Raw genomic sequence first — 19,185 nt, forward strand, 5'->3', positions numbered from 1 at the left:
ATGAAAGAAAACACACTGACCACCACGTTAAACTGTAAACAAAAACACTTAGACATTTGTAAACCATAATGTATTTTCTCTTTTCTTTTATCTTTCTGTGGTCAGCATCATTAGCAACACTTGATTATCATCTTAAACGACAGGACAGATTGTCTGGCATCCTCTCTGTAACAATTATTAACCTATTATTGATGAATTCCAACGTTATCTAACTTCCTCATTCAACCTCATCAATCATCGATCAATGACTGGATCCTAAGAACCCGACGCTCAGAGAAAGCACAAGCTATCAATTCACAACAAGGACAAATCACATCCATGCAAAACAATTTAATGCCCCTGTTATCTAACAAACACTATTCTTTGATATTGATCGAGTAGACACAACACGTCATGTACAAACATACAAGAAACCGTTCATTGTAAGAAGACACTTGATCACAGTTTGCCACTAGTACTCAGACACATCACATCTGTAAGGACTGGCCAGATGACAGAAATGTCACATACATGAGTTCCCCGTCCAGAAATACTTGTTTCATGTTTCAACACCTTGAGCTCTGTAATAAATTATAATTTTGTTATTAGAGGTAGGGCGTGGTGTAATGCTGTGATGAAGCCAAAAGTCTTTGCCAGGTTGCGTCTGCATCATAAACGGGCCGGTTTTTGCCAAGTGAACGCCTGCGAAGACATTGTGCTGCAAATATTTCGCCCCTTTAGACGACAGACGCTCCACCAGAGGGCACCCCTCACATACGAACACGGCCGATTGGGTTTCTTGAAGAGGAACTGAAAATCACCTGGGGTTTCCAGGTAGGTCTGAGCACTGGTGTGTCATAGCACCGACAGGAACACAACAGCAGAGAATAAGGAAACACTTTCAAATGAGCACCGACAGTACAGTTAAAGTTGAGTCCTACAGGAGTCACAATGGTGTCACTGAATCAACGATACATCACAGGTTGCTTATCAATCACAAACAGCACTCGGGAGCAGCAGGCAGAGATCGTGTAGTTTTCAGTTTCAGACGATTCCTGTCTCACGTTCAAGCTCGTGTCGAGCTTTTTTCACTTTCAGAGCTGATAAAGTATCTGAGGTCCCAGGTCAGAGTTTGTTGTTCCAGTGTTAATCTTGCGAGTCTGTGTTTGTTTGTTCTTAGTCTCCAGTGTTGCAGCAGTTTCATCAGCAGCTTCAGGGGCCTCAGACAGAAAACATCAGGCTGAGCTGGTGGTCCGGCACGTGTCAGCGCTTCGCCACAAAGATCTGTCATACGGATTCAGTGTTTTCTTGGACTTTATGCTGAAGGAAAATGATTTCTTGTGTCCCTATTTTTTTTTTTGCTCAGTCAGTTTGTAAACAGCGTTATGCAAGTAGACAAAGCACTGGTGGAGTGTTGCCCCAACCGAGGCAGGCAGCATTTAATGTAGTTTATGACCCAAATCCAGTGTTTACCAGCCAGTCTTTTATCATCAGACCAAAAACAATCAGACTAAGAGCATTTTGTATCTTCCTTTGAGAAAGTGGCGGTATTTGTAGTCCCTTGTCTTCCACCTAGAAGGCACAAGATGAGTACATAGCTGCGGTGAGAAGGGGTTTGGCACTGAAGATCAAGTGTGCTGTGACAGGAGGTCGCTCCTTCGCGAGCGGGTCACTCCTGACTGGCTCGTCTCTTCTCCAGCTTCACTTTGAGCTCCTCGTTGAGTGCTGCGGAGAGACAGAGGAAACACACCGGGTCAAGGTCCAGCTCAGTTAACGACGCTTACTGTCTCGAGCTTGAGTGCGTGTGTTGAGAGCAAGTGGTGGATGAGTCAGAAAAACACCACTTAACCCACAATTGATGTGCACTTCAGAGCCAAGCGAATCCAACAGTTTGTCACGGTCGTTGACATCGCTCCAGTTGTTGCAGACATGAAGTTGGATGTTGGATTCAGTGCTATTATTCTGGTCTACGAAGTTGTGGCAGAGTCTCTACGAATCACATAATATTAGGAATCTGCTCCTCTTGATGGGACTGCTGAGAATAATATAATATTACAAGATCCTGTGTTAAAGGCCCTGTATTGTTAAAAGTATGATTTCCCTGTCTTCATGATAAAGCAGGTCTGTGTGCTATGTAAAAACTGTGAGAGTATCAAAATGCTAAATCCACGGGAAGAAATGCACACAGCATGTATTTCAAAACTGTGCCGTCAAACGAGCCACCGACCCGTAACCAGCGTGTTGTTTTTTTAGGGTCATCCGATGGTTCATTTTATATATCTGTTGTTAATTGTGCCATGTATAGTATTTAGTGTTTGCGAGAGTGAAGCAAAGCTGTGTCCTCCTTATTAATCAAGAGCGTCCCAGTGAGCTCTTCTAAGATTAAAAAAAACCCTTCACCTGCTTATCGCTCCCTTGTGCTGACTAATTGCAAATACTGCGAGTGTGAGTCTTGGGACGCACCCACTGAGCTGAGCCATATCTGGTAATAAATCAGGATTAACTGTCTACTCACTCTGTGCGAGAGGTGAGGGGGAGAGGATGAGTCGTCTCATCGGGTTGGTGGGCGAGGCCGGCACTGGGGAAGTCAGGATACGGCGGTCAGGGGCGGGAGACCTGGACAAGGGGCTGCCGGGCCAACGATCTGCACCAGAACGAAAGCAGGGATCATTATCACGGTCTGTTGTGCAGACTGACTGCATGAGGTTTGTGCGGTTGAGACAAACCTTGTTTTGGAGGCAGGGCGGGGGCCTTGGGCAGCGGGCTGGAGGGGGCGGTGTGGAGGATCCTCTCTCCGTTCTCATCGTTGGCCGAAACGTACGCTGATGACACAAAGAGAGTTCAGCCTCATGGCAAAAAAAAGCATAAGAAGTCAACATAAACATCCTGAATATATGTTTGTGCTGCATCTCCTCACTGATGTTCTCCTCATACGGCTCCTCCAGGAGGAAGGGCTGCAGAGTTCCTGCTGTCTTCTCTACCAGAGCGTCGATGACCTCGTGAAGGTCAGCACAGGGGATCTGGAAAAGAAAACCTGCTTTATTGACATGCCTCAAATAATGTTCATGCATCCATCCAATATTCCCATTTTGTATTTGCACCACTACTATTATAGGAGACAGATTAACTTTTATGTTAAAGGTTCTTTTGCATGTAGAAAGATCTTGGAAGTCAAAAAGGTCAAAGTTGGACCAACGGCAGCTCCTCTGTCCCACAGGAAACACTGCTCCTGAAACGCCTCGTCAGCAGTTCCCCCCACTTTGATTCTGTGACTACATCAGGGAGTCACACGTTTACACAATCTGCAGCTAGTTTGGCACATGAGACTTGATTCTGCACAGCTGCTCTGTTGTTTAAAGCTCCACTGCATCAGGCATGTGTGAGCTGACCAATCAGAGTGGATTGGGTATCCAGGGGGAGGGGCTTTAAAGAGACAGGCGCTAAAACAGAGGGGGACACAAAGCTGCAGCACTGGACAATTTGAAAAACATGATGTGTTTTCGGAGCATTTAAGCATGTAAACTTATCGTAGTAGTAACCTATAACAATACTATGAACCTGAAAATGAGCATAATGTATTTCTTTAAGAACCACACAGGGTATGAGTCATGATGTGGTTGATTCATATCTATTTATTCATGTTAATTGTGTGTTTTTGCAGGCAGTTCAAGCTGTGGCTTTTCATAGCCACATGAGTCACTGGCCTCATGTTACTGACATTAAAAAGATTCGGATGACACACGGATAATAAGTCTGCTGAACGTTATCAGCAGATACCATGAATTAAAGTATCTGTATCATGGACAAAAGTTACCTGAGGTTTCCCCTGTAAAAACACACCCCTGATACAACATTATAAACTGTGAATAAACATGTAAATCTTCTGTAATAAGAATTGTTCTGCAAGTTTTACACACTCACAGGGTTTTCTACATCAATGACGTAACCACCTTGGTCCCTCTGAGTCACGCGGTAATGTCTGAACACCGACCTAGACAGGAACAGAAACAGCTTGCGGTGAATGTTGTGTCTGACTGCGAGATGTGCAGCTGTGCCGTGCAGATGTTCGGCAGGTGTTTACCCGTTGAGGTCCTGCCGAGTTGTGACAGCCAGCGAGCACCCGTCTCTGCCGGGACGGAGCAACATGTTGCCACAGTCTGGGTGCCTCTCCAAGAGGACTTCAGCCTCTGTTCGAGACACCGGGCGGAAACACCTGCGTGACACACACAGGCACGCTGTTAGTCATGCACACACACTCAAGGTGCTACAGTGCATCCTCTAATAAGCAGGCATTGGAGGGGGACTCACGGTGGGATCTCTCCCACTAAAGGCACAGAGAGGGGCGAGGGAGGAGCTCGTGTGGGGGTTCGGGTTCTCCTCCTGGACCTCTCTTTGTCCACCACCTCCTTCAGCATCTGGAGCTGGCCCGGCAGCAGCGTCAGGCAGGACGGGACATTCAGCTGTGATGACACAAGACAGAGGAATTTTTACAAGACGGCATAAGAGAGAGAGACGGATTGGTAAAGGGATGCACGTGTGCAAAAGATGGATATTCACATCTATAACAGAGTAGAGGAACCCTTTCCACAGCTCCCTTGATTCCAAGTTCGGCGCCTGGAAAAGACAACAGCCCTTTAAATCAAGCATCAAGTTTTAAGTTTAATTGTGTGTGTGTGTTTGTTGAGGGGCGTTACTGTGAGCTTGGTCTCTCCATCCTTCATGCGCAGGATGAGTCTGGCTGCCTCCAGGTTTCTGTCCCGGCTGCAGTCGTCCTTCAGGGACACAAACCCACCGAGGTCCAGCTTCTCCACGTACTGCAACACACACACACACACACACACGTTTCAACACACAGTGATTCCCCCCAAAATTGCTGGCCTACTTTCTGTCTTGAACTTACATGAGCATCCTTGGCATTATTGAAGAAAAACAATGAATTCCCGCACAGACAGGTCCACAGCCGCCTGGAAGCCTGTCACACACAGACACAAACACACACATCTGTCTAATGGGTATTCATTTGCCCCTTTTTTATGACTTCCACATTTCCTGTCCCAAGAGATGGATAGAGGGGTGGGTCACAGCTGCTGTCAGTCTGCGGCCATGGATCAGCGCAGTCCCCTGCACCTGAGCCGGGCTCACATTACACGTCTATATTGCATTAAAATGAGCCTAATGAGGGAGGGTGAGCCTGGGGGAGGGTCTGCACCGGTCTTTGTCACCTTATATACACACATTAAAACAACATAAAATATAACTATTGAGGGATATCCTCAATTTTACTGTATGCAACTTTGCATGCAAGGTATTGGCTGATGCAGTTCACTGATCAGACTGTCAGACAGAGTGTTTCTCAGAGCCAGTGATGGAAATGCTGCATGTATGTCACAGATAAGGAACACACAGCCGCTTCAAATCCTCCCTGTGATGGGATGGAAATGACAGTGTTTTGACAGCAGTCGGGTCTCCACGCTTCACACGTCGCGATTCGTTCATAAATTGTTGCATGCCTCCTAATACCAGACCAGACTTTTAACAACAACAACACAACAAATCTGTGATCCGCTATGTGAAGCGATCGCCTCGCCCATGCTAACACAACGAGGAAGTTGACAGCTCTCTCTGGGAAATGGGGAGACCAGCCGGTGTGCGGTGCACACACACACACACACACACACACACACACCTAAATATATACAGGGAGAGCTACTGACCACAGCATGCATCAGAAACAACATGGCACTTGATCCTACCTTTTCTTTCGGCCCTCGCTTCTCCAGGTATCCTTCGTAGTAGCAGGGCGGGAGCTGCGCCCGGGGTCCCACCGACCCGGAGCGCTGCCTGACGGGTGCAGCCGCCATGAGTGTCGCTGGCTGGGCACCGACCGAGGACAAAGGGGCGCTGAGTAATTCGGGGAGTGACACGCCTTCCCCGATGAGATAGTGCTGTGGCAATAATCCAACAGCTGGCTGGTGTAGCCGGCTGTGTCTGGGGATCATGCAGACGTGTGGATGTGAAGGTTTTAAAATTGAATCTTTAAAATATAATATATAGAATATGTGATAATGTAATTACATCGATTTAAATAAGATCTAGTGTAAAAAAAAAAAAAAAAAGATAATTCTTCAGTCCCATGATATTTTCTGCATAAATGTACAAATCATACATATAAAAAACATCAATTCAACTGTGAAGACACACTGAGAGCCAAATTACTCAATATTTATTTGAAGAAGAGAAACAAACAGCATCCCCTTTACAAAAATATAAAATACACAATACACATATGATTACACTTTGTATAGAGGTAATCCATATATCCTAAAGATTATCCAGGATAATCCCACTTTTAGTCTCCCCGTGGTGTCACAGTTACACACAAAAAAAATATAAGGCATTGCAGAAGACACAGAAACTGCAGCGAAGACACATGCAAAGCGATTACATTTTAAACACAGAAAAATCCATTAACATTGGTCACATTAAAATAAAGCTTTTAAAGTCTGATAATACTTCATTCATCATTATTGCAAAGTGTAGACACTTATAGGTAAGGATGCTAAAGGAGCCATCACAGAACGTAGTGTAGTAATAAATGTCAGCCCAAGCGTTCGGACAACTGTTTCAGCTGTGACAGCAGCAGCAGCTCACAAAAATTGATCTTCGCCCTTTTGTTCCATGACATTATTCATCATCAATATTATACATGCTGCATAATAGCTCAACCTGAACCCCTGACCCTGCTTTATCCCCCCTCTCAAACTTTGATTTAGTGTAATGAGGCATGTAAACCCACACCTGAACCACACAGATATGACCCAGCATGGCCATAGCCCCTGGCCCTAATACATAACATGAATAACATGCAAAATAACATAAAGAGGCACATACTATGATAACAATGAGGAGATTATTCCAGGGGATGAACCAGGAGACTGAGCTCCAGAGGCACCATGGGATTGGGAAGGGGCAGATAATGAGAAAGGGGGTAGGGGTACAGAGGCAGGTGGTGAATAAAGACCAGTGGGGGGAGGGAGGGCATAATCCACCGCTGTGCACCCTTCCCTGCTCAAAAGAGCTGTCTGTTCCACTCCCAGTTTAAACAGATACGTGAGGGATGAGTGGGGCGCGGGGCGGTCTAACAAGGGGATCATGACAAGAGGAGAAAGTTGGCATTTGAGTGAGCAGCACCAGCCCTCACAGTTCATAGCAAGATTGTAATAGGCTTAATTGAAACTGAAACCAGCTATTGTGCACAGGCCTTCCTCATTATTAGTATATTCTGTACACAATAGTCTGGAGATTGCATTTTCTGTCAGGTCTGGTGCACAGTTTCAGCCTGAAAACTGAGGCAGGTACAAACACACCCAATCACACATCAGATTAATTTCCATGCTTCAAATTGGAGGTTAGAGGACAAAAACCTAGCTGACCCCATTGCTGTGTGTGGAAAACAAATCACAGGCTGAAAATGCATTGACAAACACAGTGGGGTGAAAGCCCACAAAACATTGTGAATGACACTGCCAGCAGTATCAAAAGAGCCTGAGAAAATAAAGGGGCTGAAGGATGCAAGCTTATGGCTTTGGTGTGGTGCTGCAAAATATCAGGGGTGGGGGGGCGAATCATGTTACATTGTTGTGGGCTGCACAGAGATGGGAACAAACGTCTGCTTTTCATATTTAAAGTATGAAGAAAATAAAAAGGGAAAACCAGATGTTTGCATAGAATCTCTAAAATTCTTAATTTTGTAGCGTTGGAAAACATTTAGACTTAATGCCAAACAGCAGGTTTGTCCGATCTGGGAATTTGTGCAGCCCTTCTTTGGCATCAGCACTAAGAGAGTGGAGTGCAATGAGAAAGTGCTGAAAGTAAATCAAACCATTGACAACTTTGTAATGATTGAGTGTGATAAAGATGATAAAATGAAGTATATTCATGGGCGCCTCTAGCTCTTAAGAAACAATAAACTATTAAACAACATTTTTTTTTAAAATGTGATTAATGTCACCTAAACTGCCTCACAGCTTCTACACTAAAATACAAGACAATATAAGACACCTAACAGGGATTTTGTTAAGAGATAAAAGAGACCTCATGTGAGTACCACTTAAATAATGACTCAGAATGATCTCAAGTACCACCAGATGGCAGTGGAGGATAGTGTCAAACACCGATGAAAGTCAGCCCTGCCTCCATGTTGATTCTAGTCCATGTGGACAACAGTACTGAAGCCCGAAGGCACAGGAGTGAGACTGGGAGTGTAGAAGAGTGCTCACGGGGAAGCATGTGTATACATGCATGTGTGCAGTACCAATATGAACAGTACATAGAACAAGAAATGTCCTCTTGTGAGTATAAAATAGGTCACGAGTAAAGTAGTTGCACTTCTTAGTGTTTCAGCATACTGCTGGACAGGTGACATGCTCTCTTTCTTCTGCAGTCCCAGTGATGGAGGTGTAGTGTACAAAGTGCACAGGTGCATAGAGAATGAATTTAAGGACTCATGATATGGAAAATGCACCCAAAGATTAAGCCGTCGTTGTTCTGATTAAACATTCTCGGGTCCTTATTGTTTTTAAAAATCCCTTAAATCTTGACATTATCTGACAGAATAATAATTAAAAAAAAAGTTCTTTACTCAAACAACTCCTAGATACAAAAAGTAGGTCCCTGTCTTGAGATGTTTACCCTTCATTTACAATAAAAAAAAAGATATCTTGTGATTATTGAGAGACAATCCTCCATCATCCCCCATGTTCTTCCTTTCCATCTTGCTGCCCCTCTTATTTCCTGGCTGTTTTCATGGCAGAGGCACCATCACTTCAACATAATTGTTGGGGAAATATCCTGTTCTGCCTCGAATGCTCCCCTCCAGCCAGTTTTCATCAATTCGACTGACCAAGGTGATGATGTCGCCCTCGTGGAATCCCAGCTCACCTTCGTTCTCTGGATCAAAGTCATAGAGGGCTTTACAGCACGGCTCTGCAGTAGGAAGACACAAAACAGTGAAGAGATGAAGGAGGGAGGCAGAACAAATACTGTCAGTTTGTAATAAGATTACTGGGCAAATTCCCCCTGACAAGATTAGTACATTTTAAAAGAACGTCATCAGGGACAGTGCGTCACCAGCATGTTTTCCGACACGACTCTGGACTAGACTGTAAAAGGAAAGTCAATAAAACAGGATGTGTTTGACAAATTAGTCATCAGTGTGGTAAGGGAAGCTTCTTCTGACGTTCAAGATCAAAATCAGTTCGCTGACATTTTATATAATGGTGGCCTTTTTTTTTTTATTCCAACCACGATGATCATCTTCAAGTTTTAGGCTCGATAATTTTCACATTTAATTTCTCTTGAAGAGTTGAATAATAACACATCTGTAAAATGAATTTATGTGGCAGGGAATAATTTTTTTTCTTGAGGTTCAGAAGATTAATCAGCCGATGCACAATACTGGCTGTCAGATAGATACAATTCAGAAAACCGTGACTGCAGTTTCATTAAGTATCTTGTGTTAAACGTATGGTCTGGGCCGTCATTACAGACACCTCCTCAGCATGAAATTCTATCTCCTCTCAGTCCAGGAAGACATTGAGAATTTTTGGTTATACAGAAACATGTTTTCTATGTGTAATAAGGGGAATCTTAACTTAGGACAGGATTTAGCGATTAAAAACAAAAGAACAAAATGAACATTGAAATATTGTGACTGAAAGGCTGCTCAGACAGTAACTCTTGGTTACTGTTCATTTATGCCTAGCCTGTTGAGGGAGCTGACATTGATGTTAGCCTGTTTAAGAGGATAACATCAATGCAGCCTGTTGGGGAAACTAACATTGATATCAGAGTGCTGGTGGCAAGCAATGGTATTAACCTTTTGAAACTTAAGATAGGACAAGTAGTTAGGACAATTTTAAGTAATGAGGCCCCTGGTTGACAACTTGGATTAAAATTCAACAGTCACTGGTTTGCTGACAATTCTATATATCTGCAGCCTTCATCAGACAGAGTAAAACTCACACCATGACAAGCCCCGTCTTGTTCTGGAAACCTTACAGACACCATTCAACAGTGTTAGTCAAATATTTTACCATCACACGGACATGCTTGCACCCCTCTGCTGCACAGATGTGCGACAGAGTGAGTGAAAGTAGTGAAACATTCTAGTTCTGTAAGTAAGTGACATGTTATCTTCATCCGTCTCACTCACGCTGTCTGCTCTTCATGGAGGCTCTTTGGAAGGATGAACCTGGATATTGTGCTGGGGCTGGGTGATGTCGCACAAGGAAAGACACATCAGTCTTGAGAATGAGATTGACTAGCACACATGCCTTCTTGGGAGTAGGCCTTGCACACACATTCACACAGCTATCACAAAATATACATATGAGAGTTTACCGGCAGAGTAAGCTGGGGGGTTTGCTGCAGCTGGCGAGTATCCTCCGTTAGAGTTTTCTACCTCTCCAAAGTCGTAAACTGGCCTGGGTTTGGGTGTGTATTCACGCCTCGGACGAGACTGAGCTTCATTTACCCTGCACACAAATTCAGAACAGAAAATGTCACCTCTCCGAGTTCAAAAGTAAGCAAATTCACAAATACAAACAAATAGATACAAATATTATCTGTGCATGAAAAAACAAAGATACTTATCAAAGTCCATACTGTTGTAAAAATAAGTGATTTGCTGCCAGCATTAGCTTTGCATTGACATGCCCTACTTGTAATCAGATGGGTAAAAGAAAACAATGGTGCAGCTGAATCATCAGTCGTCATGAGCCAGAGGACACAGCCTTAACACACAAAAGGCATGCCATCTTCCATAAATAGTCACAGCACTGACCTTTGTCTCAGTTTGTCAGAAAGTTCCTCCAGGATCTGCGAGGCCTGTCTGTGGTACTGCACCAGAGACTCCACAAAAGAAGACAGCTGACTCACCTGCTCCACCTATGCACACATACAAACAAAAATTACTTTAGAGTGAGACCAAACAGCAGAGGCCCTTAGGAGCATTCTCTACGAGTTAACCATTTGCATTTCTGTCTCTCGTCATTACATCAGTATTGTTTGTCACAATAACTTCGCTCTGACGCATCTCAGTGGGCAGCTACAAAAATGGTAAATACCAAGCAGAACGTGTTTAACAAGCTCACACTACTGCAAGTCACTGTGGGGAAAAAAAAGACATACTGTTCTTGAAGGAGCAACATGTGGCTTGCTAGCTGAGAAGCTGTGAGTAGCAAGCAAAATGCATTTCCCCTGTCACTATATGAAAACATAGTTCGCTGGACCTGCCTAGGCACACAAAAGATGTACTGGCAAGCATGAGATTTTCTTTCTTGGCTCCATAAAGAAAACTAGACAGGATTATTAAACGTTTAGCTTGTGTGCACACATAATCAGGTGACGCTGCATTTCCACTGACACTGACTCAATCAGATTGCTTATCTATTACTTTAAGCCTATTGTAGTCAGTTATCTCACCTTGGACTTTAAACGTGTTGACATCACTTAGCCTACGTCACTGATACATTTCAATAAAACCGAATTACTATACAGCTCTTGATCAAATTAAATGTCCTGTTCCTACACGAGGTAACACAGCAGTTGTTAATCAACAGGAGGTAAAATTAGAACAGACACATCCTTATAAACACATTTTTTCCACAAGACAAGACCAGCAGAGTTTAATGTGCCATCTGCAACGCAAAGTGAATCAAATTTAGTCTACAGGCTACTCACGTCTGTCTCCAGCAGGTTGTGCATGGAGCTTTCTGCCATCTCTTTAGACTCGTGGAACTTCTCCAGGGACTGCCTGATCTCTTCTTCTGGGATTTTACCTTGACGCTTCTTTTTATAATCGTAGTCCAGACGTCGGCCCTCCAGCTTCTTCAAGTGGTGCTGAGAGGATGAAAAGAGTTAGGATTAGGAGGATTATGTTTCAGATGATATTACACTAATACGTATTTTTACTTAAACATGATTGTTTTGAGATTGAAACAATTTGGCTGCAATTCCACTTTCATGCATCTGGACTTTAAATGCTTATTCTTATTCTAGTGATGCTGACTCATAAAGTGCAGTCTCATTAGTCAATGCCTGGCCTGTACGTGCAGAAGCATACTACCTCTCTGATTCTACCTGAATGTCTTTGATATCCTTCTCAGCGACTGCCTGCAGCGGGTCAATAAAGTTCTGCTTCACATCAATATCCAGAGAGTCCTTGACCTCAGCCATTCTCTTCATTGTCTCCCCGAAATCTACTAAAGCTCCACCTGAAGAGTATACACACATTCAAAATAGTAGCATAAGGGAGCGTGGGACATTGTGAGGAATATTAATAAAGATTTGAATAGTTAAATCTATAGTGAAGGTTAAAATATGAACAAAAAAAATTAACAAAAGCAGATTCACCATCACCCAGTGGTCAAATACAAACATGCAAACTCCCCTATTGCTGTACGCTTTGCTCTTTTCACAGTCTCCAAACAAACATCTCTTCCACCCAGTACCTCATTCTTTAACTGTTTAACGCTGTTCTTACCAAAGTTGGTGTCATCGCCCATATCCCGTCCATACTTTGTCATGCACTCTCCCAGGAGGCCCTCAGGCTGGGGGTAACCTGGACTCTTCACCTGCCCGCGGATTTTGGACACCGTGTTAAGCATGGAAAGCTTGGCTCTCGTTGCTGGGTTGGGCTGGAGGTACTCTGATGTTTTATTGATGACTTCCACCACTGCTTTGCTGGTAACATCTGCTCTCTGATGGCACAGGTTAGAGAGAGAGACAATAATCGATACATGTGTGCATGTTCTGAGCTGTAAGCCTTCGATAGTGTTTAACTAACATTAAACTTTCACTAAACCAAAAGGAAATATTGATGTTCCACAGGTTCTGTATAGATTTTTTCTTAAAATGTATGTATGTTACCCTTTCGAGGTCCTTGAAGTCTTCATCTAGTTTGGTTCCCTCTGCTCCTCCAACCTTCTCACTCACCATCTGTGAACACAGAGTAATTCCAGCAATGAAGCCGACTGAAGTCAGAGCATTCCCTGGTCTCTCATGCATGTGTTCTTGAGAGAAAATAAATGATTCAGTCCTGTGTATCAATAAGAAATGTACTGATAATATTGTGAATATTTTAGTGAACTGTTCTCCACTTACACACCTCCAGAAAGAGGTCAACTGCAGAAAAAAAATTCTGGAGCTGATAGGGGATGAGAGGTTTGCTCAACAAAAGAACCTGTTGTCAAACAAGCTTGAATCAGACATTCACAACCACACTGTTCTATTTTCCCTGGGCCTTGTTAACACAAATCTCAAATTCCAAGACATGCCAATGTTTTCCGTTAGTGGAGGAACCTCCTCAAGTCTGCGTGAGGGAGAGAAAAACTGGACTTTCCTCTGTGCCGAGAGTCTCTGTTCCATAAGGTTTTATACTGAGGATTTTCCTTTTTTTCCATCAGGTCAGCACATTCATTGCAGTTTCCTACAGTAGAGCTGCTGCATGGATACTTTTACTAAACACACATGCTAACTTCATCTTGCTCTCGCTCACTTTTTCATATCCTCGCACAGGGCACATACAGTCACCATTTCACATCCACAGCAACAAACTCTAAAATCCTGTGCAGTTGGCTGGCAGGCCAAACAGAGACTCATTGTGTGTCTGTCTGTGTAACTCAGTGCAGCTGTCTGCACCATGCTGCACATAACTCTATGACCAGATGGATCAATCAATCTCACTGATTTATATAATACACAGGACTGGCAGAGTTGCTTTGTGCAAATGATTTGGTGGCTTTCAATAAGCCTGAGGCACAGACTGCTGACTGGTTACTGGGATACAACTCTACCCCACATGTTTGCTAATTAAAAAGTCTAATACACACACCATTTCAAACAGCAATTAATGAATCTCTCAGCACCAGATGTGAAGTTGTGGCAAGTTGTTGTGTGAAATCAGAACACCACCACTCTTCCAGCACTCCATCTGGCTTCATGTCTGCCATCACCAGGTTTTTGTCCTCCATGACAAACAAACCTGCCCATCCCAGTCTGCCTATGGCATGTTATCTATTCAGAAAAGTTTGAGTTTTAGTTGTACTTATATGATACTTAGCTTTACACCATCTTTACATTTTGTTACTTGAAATGGACGAAAGACTTAAAACAAGTTTCAGATTCTTTTTGGATTGAGTCTTTTTGGTCATTGTGGACAAGATGTAAACTAAAATCAAACAATGGGTCCAGAATAACAAACACCATGTGCAGAATATCAGCCTTATATAATGCAATAACTATCAATGGCCACGTTTAACCACTAACGGCTGAAGTTTATAACACTGATGATCATGATGCAATGCTATATTCTTCTGGAAAATCTTGGGTCCTGACATACGTAAGGATACTACTTGACACCTGCCAGCCACCTAAACACCGTTTCAGACCAACCAAACCACAAAAACTGCTCAGCATCGTCACAATGAACACAAGAGAGAGCCTGAGGGGTTAACCTGGCCTACAGTCTCCATAGATCAGAATCCAATCAATCAATCTGGGAGGCTGCTTGGTCTGCAGCAAAGTTCAGGCAGGTAATGCATGTTAACTAACAACCACACGAATGCCAGGACCCAATGTTCCCTAGCAGAACATCGTAGAGCAGCACATATTAATGATTTGTTGTCAACTATTAAATTAACTTCCAGCTATTGTGCTCATCAATTGCAATGCAACTCATGTTTTCTATCTTGTTGGTATCCTCTGCAATCCAGTTTCTGTGTGCATTTACATTCCTAATTTAATTTTTTTTAGTATACTGCTACACACTCTGTGTGTGTTTGTGCGATTGCGTGTGTAATCTGTTTTTATTAATATCTCTAATTTATTCTTCTATTTTTCCATTTTAACTTGTTTTTTGTCTCATTTTTATTTTTTTAATCTGTGACAGAATCATTGTTTTTTTCCCCCTGTGCCTACAACTCGTGAGCTGCTGTAACCAGTTTATTTCCCCAGTGAGGTATCAATAAAGTCTTATCTTGGTATGAGTATTTTTTAAATAAATAGTTAAAAGTCATATTCTCCTCTATGACAGTAACCTGAATGTTACTGGATTGTAGACAAATCAAGACATTTCAGGAAGTCATTTTGAACTTTGGGAGCACCTGATCAACCATATCTGTCATTTTCAACATTATCTGAAATTTTAAAGACCAAACAACTAAACAGTTAAGCAGGAAAATAATCAATAGATTAATTGACAATGAAAATAATCATTAGTTTCAATCTTAGATCATTGCATTGTTACAGGATGATCATTGTTAATCACTTCCCCTGTGAATGTTCAATCACACTACGAAGTGGACCTTGGCTAGGCAACTAATATATACAACAATAACAGCCTGAATGTCATGATGTAACACTTGCTGGCCTTTGCTAATAGACGATGTTAAATAAAGGACTTATATTTTACAAGCTATGCGGTATGCCCCAATAGTTTAGGCTTTCTCAGTGGTAGCTGGCCCGTACCACTATACTGTGGTGTTAGAAATCCACCTGCACTGCTGAAGTTTTGCAAAAGCTAACAGAAAATAAGACTTTTGGTTTGTTACAATTGATGTATTGTAAATGTTCTGACTAAATATACTGGTTTACCTAAGAAGGTGGTTTGGGCAGAGAATTCACATTACTAGGATTCCAATACACACCCATCTGCCAAAGCAACAAGCGGAACAGGTGTCAACAAAAATCAGGCCACCGGCTTTGCGTTCCATGTCTGATTGAGCTTCATGTGGGTGCTGAGATGGCTCAACTTTTAAGACTAATGTGTGCTATGTGATTTTTTGAATTGGAAAAGATCCTCACTCAATAAATCCCCGATTTCTGAAAAGGAACACAAGCAGGGCTGAGATAGCGATGCACCAGTAAGAGACGGGGCGGATTTCAACACTTGCAATTGTAAGAATTGACATGCTTCTCAAACTTCCAGATCAATCTAGTCTTAGCATATGTGCTTTAAGTTTTTCCATAAATGTTTCTACAGGTCAACCAATATGGCTTTTCCAGTCCCAATCCCAATTATTAGAAATCAAAGAGACTGAAACCGAAATTTGGGACCAGTGCAGAACAAATTAAACTCTTTGTTTCAAAACTTCAAACAACCCGAGATTAAATTAATTTAATAAATTACAATTTACTTAAGTAATGTTCTTAAGTGCAATTTTGAGGTACTTTACTTGAGTATTTCCATTTTCTGCTACTTTTCTTTCTCCTCTCCACCTCAATTATTTGATACATTTAGTTACTGGTTACTTTTCGTATTCAGATTGTGTATGTGTGTGATTATAGCTTATCAATTGTGACAAGTTTACAGATAGTGCTGGGGGCCAGTCATTTTGTGAGAGGTTGTTGAGAAAACTCACTGATACCGATAATCAGAAAAATGCTGATTACTGGACGTGATAATTACAGACAATGTATACCGAAAACTGGAATTATATCCAAGTAAGATGTTCAGTATTGGAAACTAATCTAAACTAAATGACAATCCATGTGATATCAATTAATCCATCTCAGCACCTCTTTCACATAATAGACCCTTTATATATGAGAAAATAAGTTAGTAGTAGTTGATATTCAAAGCTGAGAAATGACTTAATGACTTGATGTACGTGATTCAAGGCACAAACATGTGTCGTGTGTAATGGACAGGGTTAATGTTTATCACCACAACACATTGTGCAATACATCAAATCACAGAAAACAAACGCGCACATCACTTTAGCACGGTGGGGTAAAAGCCTTGAGCAATGAAATGGGCCTGCTATTTAACATGACAACAAACACAACGAAACCAAACACCGCCCATGACATAAATCCAGCATCTCCTTTGGAACAGAAACTCATCCTATCAATGCTTCACTTCTGTGACGGCAAATTAAGGTCGATCGTGTACATTAACCTCAAGTTAGTGACAATGCAAAGTCCTGTTACACTCCACGTCGACAGAAAACAACCTCCCGACTACTAAATGAACTTACTACACCTAACAGGAAGGTTAAGGCACCAGTAGCCACGCTAACGTTAGTTTTCGTTAGTTTTACAATAAAGTAAACTAACAACGTTTCGTGAACTTGCTAACGCTCCAGATTAGCATTAGCTACTTTGACGTTTGACCGTTGACGTTACCTGCGAGCCACAACAAATTTGACAGTTGGTGAGTTTAATGACAGCACAGCTAACGTTGGTCGTATATATATATATTTTTATTAACAAGTTAAAACACCTCATAAAACGTTAGTATGTAACCAAAAAGGCGCGTTTTGTCATTACCTAGAAACGTTTTCCACTGTGCTAGCACGAAGCTAGCGTAAACTCGCAATTAAAAGTACCGATAGACTTAGCTAAGTTAGCCAGCTAAGCTAACCGGCTAACGCGAAAGAGAAACAAAAAGAAGTCGCGCATTTACCTGACTCGCTTTGTAAAACTGCTTCTTAAATCCTGCGACGGACATCTTGCACCGTCAGCGTGACCACCTTGGACCTCGATGTGGGGAAAAAAATAGTTTGGAAGAAGTTGCTGTGGGTTTGTAGTTTGCAACGGGCGGAGAGCACGTCTTCAAACTTTGCACCGTAGATGTGAAACTTGCTAGGCAACCACAGTTTCCTGGACCCAGTTTCATGTGGGAGGCTCCATCCTGCTGGATAAAGTGGGTCAACACACACACACACACACACACACACACACACACACACACACACACACACACACACACACACACTCATAAATCATGCATCTATACATCCTTCTTTCTCAGCAAAATGTCACGAATGAATAAATTGCTGACTTTGACTTTAGGTGACACACAAAAAAAAATCACCCCCAATTACACACCACTGCTGCTGCCTCATTTAGACTTATGACCAAACAAACCAAAAAAAGCTAGCCAAAAAAAATAAAAAAAAAGATTGTTTTCATCAAATCAAATTTAAATCTGTTTCATTTATATAGTCCAAAATCCCAATCACATTGCCTCAGTGGGCTTTACGAACTGTACAGTGAACAACATCTTCTGTCCTTAGACCCTCGATTCGAGTAAGGAACAACTTGTCAATACTGAGAAAAAAAAACTTTTAACATGGGTAAAATAAAAAAGATGGAAGAAACCTCAGGTGGAGCCACAGAGGACAGGTCCCTCTCCCAGGACGGACAGACATGCAGTAGATGTACAGAACAAAACAACAAAATCACAATCCACTAACTGCACTAACAGAATATCTGGCACAAATTATATATTAAGTGTGTTGATCCAGGAAATTTTACAGAAATAAAGATGTATGATTAATAATTATTCATTGATCAATGTACTTTTTCCATTGTCATTAATCATTTGGCTCATGGTTAAAAATGTGATATTTTCACACAAGCTCCTCGGTCTTTGTAAGATCCATTCTCCTGGTGAAGTCCTTGAGAGGTGGTTGAAAGCCCCCCCAGTGGATCTTTGGGTGATAATTGTTGCTTCCAAGATAAAGAAGGAACTTTCACTCTCAAATATAAAATTTACACAGAAATTTCCTTTATGATATTTAAGAAAAGCGGCACCAAATTATATTCACTGCAAACAGGGAATGGCTCGGTGTTCTGACTGATGAGAGACTTTAGAACATTAGAGTGATAAAGGCCTTTTAATTTGCAGGATTATAATATCAATGATCTGTGATTTAAGAGAGTAATCAGTCACCAATATGCCTACATGCAAAGTTAATGTTCTGGATTTACATTTGGTCTGTGTTGAGGATGGAGCTCTTATTTAATACCTCTTTGATAATGCATGTCTCCAAAGCATGGGATAAAGCACTGATGACCCTGATCAAATATACAGAGTTTAGCACCAATGGATCCAGATAAAGTTTCTGATGTGTTTGTTTTGTATGTGTGATTTGGGTATTGTGTCTTGAGCTTCATGACTGTGTTGTAGATGATGAATGTTTGATTTGCTCAAATTTAATGTGCTTTAATAGTTCCATGAGGGACGGGTCGTGTAAAATGGACATGAAAACCAACTTCCGAGTTTAAATAAGACTCAACGAAACTTCTCAAAAGAAAAAGAAACCATTTATTACATTCTTAAAACCACATATAATGTATCCCATCGGACAACAATGTATATCGCGCTGTGTGACTCAGTTACTCTTGGACTAGTAATAT

At 42.0% G+C, this 19,185-nt stretch overlaps 2 protein-coding genes across 3 annotated transcripts; both read right to left on the reverse strand.

The window, feature by feature from the left end:
• Nucleotides 1-315: 315 nt before the first annotated feature.
• stap2a (signal transducing adaptor family member 2a) lies at nucleotides 316-6,071 on the reverse strand. The gene is made up of 11 exons (XM_037084893.1): nucleotides 5,733-6,071; nucleotides 4,880-4,951; nucleotides 4,674-4,793; nucleotides 4,537-4,593; nucleotides 4,288-4,439; nucleotides 4,061-4,192; nucleotides 3,901-3,970; nucleotides 2,897-2,999; nucleotides 2,706-2,801; nucleotides 2,495-2,623; nucleotides 316-1,704 (listed from the first exon to the last, which is right to left on the reverse strand). The coding sequence occupies exons 1-11, from the start codon at nucleotides 5,976-5,978 to the stop codon at nucleotides 1,649-1,651; spliced, it is 1,233 nt and encodes a 410-aa protein (XP_036940788.1). The 5' UTR covers nucleotides 5,979-6,071; the 3' UTR covers nucleotides 316-1,648.
• A 425-nt stretch (nucleotides 6,072-6,496) lies between these two features.
• On the reverse strand, nucleotides 6,497-17,654 carry LOC119011610 (endophilin-A2-like). Of its 2 annotated transcripts, XM_037084894.1 has the most exons (9): nucleotides 17,447-17,654; nucleotides 12,910-12,978; nucleotides 12,524-12,740; nucleotides 12,121-12,254; nucleotides 11,722-11,880; nucleotides 10,823-10,926; nucleotides 10,381-10,514; nucleotides 10,193-10,249; nucleotides 6,497-8,964 (listed from the first exon to the last, which is right to left on the reverse strand). In XM_037084894.1, the coding sequence occupies exons 1-9, from the start codon at nucleotides 17,489-17,491 to the stop codon at nucleotides 8,783-8,785; spliced, it is 1,101 nt and encodes a 366-aa protein (XP_036940789.1). In that variant the 5' UTR covers nucleotides 17,492-17,654; the 3' UTR covers nucleotides 6,497-8,782. The 2 variants fall into 2 exon arrangements, with proteins under 2 accessions (XP_036940789.1, XP_036940790.1); XM_037084895.1 differs by lacking the exon at nucleotides 10,193-10,249 and having other exon boundaries at nucleotides 8,783-8,964; nucleotides 17,447-17,652.
• Between the last annotated feature and the right edge of the window lie 1,531 nt (nucleotides 17,655-19,185).

This window comes from Acanthopagrus latus, chromosome 21 (assembly GCF_904848185.1).
Source record: "Acanthopagrus latus isolate v.2019 chromosome 21, fAcaLat1.1, whole genome shotgun sequence".
NCBI lineage: Eukaryota > Metazoa > Chordata > Actinopteri > Spariformes > Sparidae > Acanthopagrus > Acanthopagrus latus.

Excerpts from the sequence above, each read along its gene's own strand:
- LOC119011610 (XM_037084894.1), bottom strand. The coding sequence starts at position 17,491 with ATGTCCGTCGCAGGATTTAAGAAGCAGTTTTACAAAGCGAGTCAG. Across the intron at positions 12,979-17,446 it reads AGTTTTACAAAGCGAGTCAG|ATGGTGAGTGAGAAGGTTGG; the intron begins GTAAATGCGCGA and ends CTGTGTTCACAG. Across the intron at positions 10,250-10,380 it reads CCCCCCAGCTTACTCTGCCG|CCCCAGCACAATATCCAGGT; the intron begins GTAAACTCTCAT and ends GACATCACCCAG.
- stap2a (XM_037084893.1), bottom strand. The coding sequence starts at position 5,978 with ATGATCCCCAGACACAGCCGGCTACACCAGCCAGCTGTTGGATTATTG. Across the intron at positions 4,193-4,287 it reads TTAGTGGGAGAGATCCCACC|GTGTTTCCGCCCGGTGTCTC; the intron begins GTGAGTCCCCCT and ends TGTGTCACGCAG. Across the intron at positions 1,705-2,494 it reads CCCCTCACCTCTCGCACAGA|CACTCAACGAGGAGCTCAAA; the intron begins GTGAGTAGACAG and ends GTCTCTCCGCAG.